This window comes from Mesitornis unicolor, unplaced genomic scaffold (assembly GCF_000695765.1).
Source record: "Mesitornis unicolor isolate BGI_N332 unplaced genomic scaffold, ASM69576v1 scaffold21090, whole genome shotgun sequence".
In the NCBI taxonomy this organism is placed as follows: domain Eukaryota; kingdom Metazoa; phylum Chordata; class Aves; order Mesitornithiformes; family Mesitornithidae; genus Mesitornis; species Mesitornis unicolor.
Window position 1 is genome coordinate 5,719 of NW_010157870.1, and position 10,016 is coordinate 15,734.

At 54.9% G+C, this 10,016-nt stretch overlaps 1 protein-coding gene across 1 annotated transcript; it reads left to right on the forward strand.

Annotated features, from left to right (window-relative positions):
* The first annotated feature begins 352 nt into the window (after positions 1–352).
* On the forward strand, positions 353–9,794 carry LAD1 (ladinin 1). Its single transcript, XM_010181770.1, has 9 exons — positions 353–390; positions 3,477–3,617; positions 4,921–5,428; positions 5,835–5,978; positions 6,700–6,749; positions 7,589–7,661; positions 7,960–8,091; positions 8,452–8,541; positions 9,696–9,794. Exons 1-9 carry the CDS (start codon positions 353–355, stop codon positions 9,792–9,794), a joined length of 1,275 nt encoding a protein of 424 aa, XP_010180072.1.
* The last annotated feature ends 222 nt before the right edge of the window (positions 9,795–10,016 follow it).

Genomic DNA, 10,016 nt, shown 5'->3' on the forward strand with positions numbered 1-10,016 from the left:
TTGCCTCCGAAACCCTGGGAGACCTGGACGGATCGAGCCCCGAGCGCGGGTCTCCAGCACTGGCACAGCAGGGAGGGATTTGCTTTTTGCGTGGCACTGCTGGGCAGGGCGTCTTTCGTGCGGCGCCGCTAGTAGACAAATTACAGCCTTGCCTCTGTCAAGGTAGATAAGGGGCCATGTGATGCGGCGCGGCGGTGAACGGGCTGCAGGCAGGGTAAAGGTGCACAGGGAAATAACCTTGCGGGGAGTCCCTCCCTTCCCGGGGAGTGCAGGTCCCCGCGACTCCACCGCCACCTTGGCCTGGATGCCTGCACAAGTTTTGGGAGCTCTCTGAATCTCACGGCAAGTGGGGATGTCTTTTAGAGGAAGGAACTGGTCCGATCTCTCCAGGTGGGTGCTGTGGTTTGATGCTCGACCCCTTCTACCTGCGAGGGGGGTGAGGGTGGGCTGCTGGCATTGGGACCCTCATTAAGGGGCACTGGGGAGGATGGAGCAAGGGGGAGGCTGCCAGGGGGGTTGCTGCTGGCAGAGGTGGTGCCAAGCACAGCAAGAGCTCAGTGCTGCTGGAGTTTGTCGTGGGTGGGCAAGATCAGAGGCAGATTTGTTTCTGCTGCCTGGAGAAGCAGAGAGAAATGGCTCTGGAAGTGCATCCTGGCCCTGTGTTGGATATATTTCGGTCTGGTTTGCCCTTCTTTGGGGTAGGGTCTGTCTGGCTGGGCTGTGCCTCCAGACTTGATCTGCTGTGGGATTTTCCATCGCCCTGTACCCATACAGCCCTGGGTGCATGTCCTGGCTCTGCTAAACTGGGGGTGCAGGCTCTGCCCATCCGGTGCTGAGCAAGTCCTGATTCATCAGCAGGCGCTGAGCGATCCCCGCGGCCCTGGCCATGCCACTCAGTCTTTCCTAAAAAGGGATTTTGGCTGCAATGGGAGCTGGGGCAGGTGGGGCTCCTGGGCACCGCCGGGTGAGTCAGGGGCTCGCACAAAGCCTGGATGATGTGGGATTGGTCCCCACCTCCCGCAGACCCCAGGGCAAGCACCTCTGGCCTTGGCTGTGCAGGGTGGGGGGGGTGATGGTGACTCAAGCGCAGCTGTGCTCTCCCAAAAAATGGAGCAGAAATCCTTGTTTGAGTGGATGTGATGACTTTGAGACTTAACTACAAACCTCAGCACTTTGGGTACACCACTCACCGCAGCCAGCCCAGAAATGGGAATTGAGACCCTGTTGCTCGGCGGCTCATGCTCTGCCTCTGTCACAGCTGGGATGGATCCAGAGGTGTCATGGTTTAGGACATCCCAGCCCCATCCAGATCCACCTCGGAGCCATGATCTGCCCGGTCTGCAGCAGGGTACTGTGCCCAGGGTGTTTCACAATGTGGAGGCAGCTTCTCCTCTCTCATGAGATGAGACAGTGTTCACTGAAACAGCATACATGTCAGATTTCTCAGCACTAATGATTAACGGGGCAGGAGAGGACAAGGCAAGGGGAGACTAGCCAACTTTTTCTTATTCATCTCTTTGAGGTTAGTAAAGGTAAGACAGTGAAAGATAAGTCTCGCTTTGAAAAGAGGAGGGAAAGATTGGCAAAGCAAATCCATAGCCTAATGGGTGAATTACTTAATTGCAAATAATGAGAACCTGCATGTTGGTAATGCCAGGTTATGCGCTGCCTCTGCAAGAGCCAAGTGAATTCAAGGCAGGGAAAAAAAAAATCTCATTTTCATTTTGCAGGAGCCCGTGCATGCAAAAACAAAGAAGTAACTGGCTCTCATGTAAGATTAAACCGGTGTTAGCGCCCTGCGCTGTCACTGCTTGGGGACAAGGGCATTCAGCAGAGCCACCTGCGTGTGTAGGTGCCCACACACGCTGACCTTGCCGGGTGGGGAGTGTGTGTGTGTGTGGTGAGCACTGTGGCACATCTTGATGGAGATCACTGTGTAAATAATGCCGTGTCGCCCTCCCTGTGCAGCTGAACTCAGGTCCATGGAGGCAAGCACAACCCCAAGGAGCTGAATGGGGGGTGAGACCCTGCTGGGGATGCTCACAGGCTCCCTGGGGCAGGTCCCAGCCTTCTCCACTCCCGTCTTTCCCAACCATGGCATCTGGGACCACGCTGGAGCCCCTCAGCACTGAGTCTCGTTGCTGCTGGGGGGTCATGGCTGCTTGGGGGAGTGTGAGGTGACAGGGATGGGGACAGCGGGAGGACATTGCCCTGTCCCTGAGCAGGTGCTGGGCTCTCACCAGGACCCGTCCCCCTTTGCTCCCCGTTCTGCTCCGCTGGACCCCACTCCCCCGCCTCCACGGACCAGGAACAACAGAAGCCGTGAATAGTTGCGGGGGGTAATGTGGTTTAATTTATGACCCAGCTTTCATTACACAGTAACTCGTAAACCACTCCGCGAGTCACCGTGTCCGCAACGGCGTTAGCGATGCCGCAGGCCCGGACCTGCTCTGACTTTCACGTTCTTAAAAGTCAAATTCAAAGTAAAGCCTGAGCCTGGGTGAAGCTTCAGAGCTGGGACAGCGGGAGGGAACAGATCCCATGTGGGAAGGGGTCTGCCCCATGAGGCTGATTGGGGTGTGGGGAGATCTGCCAGGACGCCTGTGTGTGTTTGCAGCTGGTTGAGGACTGGTGCTGTAGGTGGATGAACACTGCTGTGAAAAGCTCAACCCAGCCAATAAAAATATTTTCCAACAGAGTTCATGCACCAGCAGAGAGGGTGGGCAGGTTTCTCATAAAGAAAGGAAGGGAAAGCTGCTGTTTTCAAAACAACTTTCTATTCAGGTATCCATTTTATCAGAAAAAGTGTACGTTTGACTTGTGCAAAATACAGTATTTTAAGATTGCTCTTTAAAGATGGTTACAAACCTTGTCTTTTTGCTGCAATCTGTGATTATAAAATATTCCCAGTCCCAGCCACATGCAGGAAGAGGAACTCCTGCCACCCCTGTTTCCTTGTTAGCAGTGCTCACCCTTCAGCCTCTGATGCTTTTGCATCTGAGGCTTTTTGTGCAATAAAAATTAAAATACCATCACCACACCTCACATTGGGGCTGAAATCTTTGCCACTGGTGGTTACCCCTGCAGTTGGTGTGGTTGTGATTTCTGTGGTGGCTCCAGGGTCCTGGCCTGGTTGAGTTACAGCTTAAATATCCTTGCCTGGGAAGGTTTGCTTAATGTAGGGATTCCTTTTAAATGAGTGCTCCCTCCAACAGAAGAAATTAGGAGTTGTAAAGTGAAGTGCTTGTGTTGGGAAATGCCTGCACCAGCTGGGTGGAGTGAGAGCACTTTGCAACACCCGGCTGGCGTTGGCGTCCCCCTCCTCTGGCCCCATGCAGCAGCTGGGGAAGGGAACCTCCATCACCTCTCAGCCCTCGCCCGGGCGCGTTTCAGTCTCCTTTCTCACTGACATCAGGGCTGCGAGCTCCCTGTGCAGGACACAGCCTCACCACATCCTTATGTTTCACCCCAAACAGCCTGGCCAGGCAGAGGACCCTTGAGGATGAAGAAGAGCAGCAAAGAGAGCGCAGGCGAAGGCACCGAAACCTGCTGTCCTCCACGTCGATGGATGAAGAACCTCCCAGCCCGGTGAAAGACACCAGTCCAGCGTCCAGCAGGTGCGTGAGGTCCTGCCAGCATCAGTTGTACTCGTGATACTGATGGCTTGCAGCTCGCTGCCTTGTCTGTCTCAGCCCTGAGCCAAAGCTGCTGCTCTTGGTGGGAATTTCTTTGGGATGAGCTGTGGGAGGAGTGGGGGTTCAACAGGCCCTTGGGCAGAAGGGTGGACTTCAGAAGGGTATATCTCAGGTGGGTTCAATCATGGGTCTCAACATGTCCTGTGGCGCCCATGTGCCAGGGTGAGGGTCAGTGCCAAGGACGAGCTCAGCTGGGTGGTGGCTGTGTCCAATGGATCTTGAGCAGGAAAGGGCAGACCAGGCCATCTCTGCTGGGCATGCAGCACCAGGCTTGCTGTCCTCCTGCTCCCATGAATCTTGCGGAGATGTTATATGACCTGTGTCAAAGAGAAGTGACCCAAGCGCTTCCCAAAGGTGCTCCCAAAGTCCCTCACTGGAGGGACTGGGATTCAGAGGTGACCTGAAATCAGACCTGACCCACTCTCTAAATTGATCCTGGAAATGTCCAGTATTTAGATGGCTTATGTCCACAGGGAGACCCATGCTCTAGAGGTGTTTCTCTCTGAAGATGTGATGAAGTTAAGGTTCTTGGGTTGAATAAGGACTGGACATCACTGTTATGAACAGGCTGGATAGGACAAGACCCCCTTCCCTGGTGTTAGCACAGGCTGGTCATGGTGACTGCAATTTGGGAGAAGGATGAATACTATCCCATCTCCTTCCCAGGTCCTGGGACTGTCTAGATCTGTGTGGTCCTGGACAGACGTCGCCTCTGTCTCTTCCCAAATCTGGTGCCTATGTTTGTCTGAGGGAATGGGGGGAAAATGTCTGTTTTGCAGAATGTGTTGGGTCTGTGGTTGATCCCCTCCGTAGCAAACTGTCTTACAACCCACTCTTTAAACATAAAGGTAATGGAGTTTTTTCCTAATCCACCAAGAGCCACAGATGCACGTCTTGCCCAGCAGCAGACCCAGCACACTAAGCCCATAGCTCCTTGGTAAATGCTGATGCCCTGGGCTGAGGCTGCAGAAATGCTTAATTTCTGCCACAAAAAGAGAAAGAAAACAAAATACTTTTAATGCAAACTTGTCCTTGGAGAGCCTGGCTGGAGTGACAAAGATGAGTGTAGTTGCAAGCCCTGGTCTGCAGAGGTAACTCCAGAGACATTGGCGGGAGTTTAATGCCCGCCTGAGCCTTTCACCTGGGTTAACCTCACCTGCAGGACAAGAGCCATCGTCCTGACCATAGGGTGCTGAGGTTCGCCCCTGTTTTGTCTCTGTCCCAGGCCTGCATCCCTGGTGAAGCCGGCATCTCCAGAGGACAAGAAAGAGCATGAGCTCTCAGAGGTGCTGAAGACACAAGATGAGAGACGGACAAGGACCCCGAAGGCCGTCTCTGAAAAGCTGAGGCAGGAGAAGGAGCAGCAGGAGCCAAGGGTGGGCTCAAGACAAGCGGAGGCAGAGACGCAGCCAGGCGTGGGGCAGGAGAGCATCCAGGCTGGAGAGCAAGGTCAGGACACGGCCAAGGGCAGGGGGGATCCACCAGGAACCCAGCACCCGGAGCCAGCCTTGGAGAGGACGGTGGTGGTGAGGGGACGGCTCCAGGTCAAGGAGGGACAAGGCCTGGGGACGCCTCAGCGGGAGCAGAGCAAGGAGGGGAAGGAGCTGCAGCAGCAGGAGCCACTGGAGCTGGGAGGCTGTCGGCTCCGCGAAGTAAAGATCCTGACCAGACGGGGAAGCCGCAGTGTGGAGGAGAAGACAGAGACGGCCGTGACCTTGTCTGTGGACCAGCAGGTGAGCAAAGGCACCAACCCTTGAGGTGCAAAGGCCTGGGTGCTGGGAGGGCAGCAGGAAGAGGGAGAGCCTGAAAGTACCAGGAGGGAAATGGGATCTGTGGGATTTTGGGGAAGGATTTTTTGAGAGATGTGAGCCACGAGGTGGTGGACAGGGTCCCATCACCTGCTTTCCCTCCCTTGCATGTCCTGTTCTGATCGCCTGCTCTGGCAAACCCTGACTGATTTCCATTTGCTGAAATGGAAATCCTTGGGACTTTGTGTATCCAAGTGGGGCAGACGAAGTTTGGAGGATCTCAAGCTCCTGTCTCCAAATTGGTTCCTACCTTGGCTGCTCTGCTCCCTGCACTCGAACTTTCTCTGCAGACTCTGCAGGAGTGCATCAGATGTCTGATTTTTTTCCTCAGCAATCACCCAGGAATCCCTCAAAGAAGGAAATACAGCTGTCTGTCACCCAGGATGAACCCACAGAACAGTCAGATACTTCTCCAACTCCCGTCGTCTACAGCAGCTCCATCAGACGAACCAACCCAAGAACTGTCTCATTTCGGGTAAGAGCTAAAGCAAATGGGAGACTCCAATTTAGGCAGTGGAGGATGGTGGCCAGGAAGGGTTGTGTTGGTCTCCAGGTTATGTGGGCAGAGCCTGTTCCCAAAAGTGTGTTCAAAATCCACCCCTGATCTGAGCATTGCAGTTCTGCTTCACTCTCTCCTCCGTTTTCCCTCTCCATGTCTGACCAAGGGCCTGCGATGATGAACATGCCCATGTTTATACGCTTTGTGCGGGCATGAATACCTGTGGGAAGTGATGAGAAAACAGGGAGCTCATTGTCCTCGGATTTTCCAGAGCCACAGGAATGACCATCTGCCCTTCACCATTTCTGGTCTTCTCTGAGAGCACAGGATCAAAATAAAATCCATCCTCCTTCTTGTACCTTGCTAAATCCCTCAGAATATCTTCAATTTTAGTCTCCCCTTTCACTCCTGAAAAGACCTCTGGAATAAAGTGCTTGGAAAGCTTGGGAAGACCAAGAGCTGCTGAGATTCTCCCTGCTGTGAGTCGGGGCTGACTGGCTGGGCTTAAGTGACTCTCATGGGGCTTTGCTGGGAATAGAACTGTTAGCACTACAAAGCATCTTTAGTCTGGAGAGCTTGGTGTGGGTGCAAACGGAGCTTGCTTGGAAACCAGGAGCCGAGTTTGAGACAGTTTCTCTTGTGTTTATCTTCGATAACCAAAGATGGCTCCAGTATCTCCTCTCCTTGTGTCTTCCAGGTGATCTCAAGAAAACAGAAAGAAGAAAGCCAAAGCCCCCTCACAAGGAGGTCAGCACCTCTCTTCACATTACTTTGGCCTTCCTGGGCAGGGGTTGTCACCCCTTGTTTTCTGATGGGACCTGGTGACAGCCAGTGAGTGCCCTGGCTCAGGTCTGCTGAACATTGGTCCCTGGGGTGCCTGCTGACCAGGCAGCGATGCTTAGCAGAGGACAGGCCAATGTCCAACGTACAGCTTGCATCTGTGCAGGATCCTCAGCTACCCCTGCTGTCTCCTGGCTGATGTGGTTCCTCATTGGTGTTTGTGTCTGCACAAGAGTGCTTAAGTGTTGAGTGGTGCGGCACCACAACAGGGTCCCATCCCTGAAGGTATCAAAATCCACTATACAGGTCCATGAGCAAATTCATCTGGCTTTAGTGGCCGGATCAAGTGATCCTCCATGGCAAGGTGTGGACGGGTGGCTTAAAACCTCTTAAGGAACCAAGGCTTAGGTCTGGATGAGTTGAGAGGACGGCCCTGTCCCACCTCTGAATGCAGGGCAGTGGAGTGGGGCTTTTTGGGCACCTGCACTTGCATTTATGCAGACTATAGACAAACTCACACTGACGTTGGGGAAGATGCAGTTCAGACCTGGCAGTGGGGATGATGGGGTAAACTGAGGAACTCTGAGCTATTTTTCAATGTACAGTGTGGTCTGATGGTGAGACCCAGAGACTTTGGTCACCAGCAGGGAATGAGCCGCCTTGTTTAACTTGGCAGACAGATGCAGAAGGAGTGCCTGGGTCAGATGGGGTCTCCTTCTGCCAAGTGAAGCCCCCCAGAACCATGGGCTGAGTCTCAGGAGATCCTGAGGGGGCTGTGCTCAACTCTCTCCCCTCTTCTTCACCAGCGCGAGTCTGAGGATCCCAGGTAGCAGCACCACTATTGGGGAGAAGCTGGAGAAGTACACCTCGGCCGTGCAGGTACCGAAAACCCTTGGTGTAGCTAGGCTGGGGTGAGAGGGATGTGTGGGAAGAGGGAGAGGGGTGGCCTGGAGCTGAATAGGAAAGAGAGAGATGGGAGAGGATATCCCCTGGAGAGGGCCATGGAGGTGTTACATGGTCCTGCTGTGGGGAGCAGCGCAGGGCAAGCCCATGAGCTGGTGATGGGCAGAGATGGAGCAGACTCCAATGGGCTTGGGACGCCAGCCATAAGCAGGACTTTGCTTTTAACCACTTGGGGTGCATCACGGCCCCTGCTGATGACCCTCTGTCTTCCCAGCGCTCAGAGGGAGCAAAGTCATCCCTGACCATTCAGAAGAGCCTTGTGCTGTCCTCGGAGGGGGTGGCCAGCAAACGCAACTTCTTCGAGGCCAGCACTCCCAGCAAGGCTGAGCCATCTGCCATCAGGAAGGTAAGGGTAGGAGCTGGTCCGAGCAAGGTTCCTGTGCCGGGGCAGGCATCAGCTTTTTGGACAAATCTGCCCCTGTTTGGATACCAGTGCTCAGCCCAGCTTGCGGCAGGGCAAGTCCATGAGCTGGTGCTGGGCAGGGCTGGGCTCGGCACTGGCTGCCACCGAAACTGTGCCCCATCTCTGTGGTTTTGTGCTGATGCAAATACCAATTTGAGGAGCTGGGATGGAGCCAAGGTGTAGGCTGGGCTCTGCCTGTTGAAGGTTTGCTCAGTCTCCCCGTGCCCTGGGGAATGTCCTGGGTTACATCCGTCCAACGGGAGGGCTGGTGCTGTAACCCCGGTGTCCCTCTCTGTGCCACAGGACAACCTGAAGATCCCGGGATCAGTGACATCCCGCATCAATCTGTGGATCAGCCGAGCTCAGGAGCCTGCCAAGGAGGAAAAAAGCAAGGTAATGGCTTGTGCTGACACCGTGGGTTAGAGCCTGGACACCAGGTTGTCTGGTGGGACATGTCTCTGCATCTGAGGTGGTGGGGCTTGAAGGGTCGATGAACCCTTGGCTGAACCCATGGCAGGGTTTGAGAGGAGCTCAGCCAGGGTCAGAGGTTTGTGTGCTGCAGGGCCACCGTGGTGAGATGTTTGGGCTCCATTTGTTGCTGTGCCCTGGTCTCAAAGCACCCAAGGGTGCTGGTCTCAGCCCTTGGTGAGAAGAGCAGGCAGGAGCTGGGCGCGTGTCCCAGGGGACATGCAGGGGACTTGGTCCTATCTCCAGTGAGAGATCACCCCAGCATGGCCCCATTCCTACAAGTGTCTGCCTGACTTGGAGGCCACTGGGAGATGAGCCATATGCTCAGTCCCTTAACACTGCAGTGCCTGGAGAACTGTGTCTGCACTGAGAGGTCCTGCTGCATGTGGGGTCTGGAGTGATCTGCATCCCTGAGTGCACCCCAGCCCTCAAAATTAGGGTGTCCTGTAGCTGTGGGAGCAAAATGCCCAGCTAAGGGGACTCAGAGGTCAACACTTTGCCACCACGGCTGCTCCAGGGCCATGGATGTGAGGGGGATGACCAGGAGACCCTTTGGCCTCAGGGTAGCTTGCTGTACTTGGGAAGGGGAGGTCCAGCCAGTCCTGGGATGGTATCGCAGGTCACAGCAGTCGAGTGTTTTGCCATTGCGTGTGGCAGTGTCTCCTGCATCTGCCTGGGTACAGGACCAAGAGGGGCAGCTCCAGCCCTGCAGCATGGGCAGGCAAGCCCGGGCACCCCCAGTGCTGAGCTGCAAGGATTAACACTGCCCAAATGTGTCTGCATGGGGAGCCTGTGCTGGCTCCACGCCTGCCAGGAAAAGGCTTGCTCCTGGGGTCACTCCTGGGTAAAGCTGCAGCTCCTCTATCAGTTTTTCCTCTATTAATGCCTGCTGCCCTCCACCTCTGTGGGCTGGAGCTGCACTTGGGTTTCAGGGTCTACCAGGAACAGGATCTCAGAGCCGGCTGGCTTTACCTGGAGCATGGATGCCTCAAGGCTTGGTTAAAGTCAGACCAAGACAACACTGCACGTGATGCGCGGGGGAAACCTTCGTGTGCCACTTACAACTCTCCTGTTTGCAGGACATCAGGAAAATAAACAGCCTGACAAACCGTGATGTCTGGGTAAAGCATCCTGGAGACACCTCTGGAGACACCAAGGTAGACATGGAGCTGCTTTGAAAACTGGAGCATCCTCCAAATTAGGGGCAAAGCCGGGACCTCCCTACTGGTGCATCACCCACAGGGCAGGTGTGAGGGACCCAAGCTGTGGGGGAGAGGGATTGCGTGGAACATCCAGGACTCCATCACTTGGGGGAGGCAGCAGGAGGGGACAACTGGAGGCAGCTGTAAGGATTTGAAGGTCTAGGTAGGATTTAGGGGATGCCTGTCTACCCTGTCCCT

Coding starts and splice junctions, on each gene's coding strand:
- LAD1 (XM_010181770.1), top strand. CDS start 353: ATGTCTTTTAGAGGAAGGAACTGGTCCGATCTCTCCAG. Junction 7,662..7,959: donor AGTACACCTCGGCCGTGCAG/GTACCGAAAACC, acceptor CTGTCTTCCCAG/CGCTCAGAGGGAGCAAAGTC. Junction 8,542..9,695: donor CCAAGGAGGAAAAAAGCAAG/GTAATGGCTTGT, acceptor TCCTGTTTGCAG/GACATCAGGAAAATAAACAG.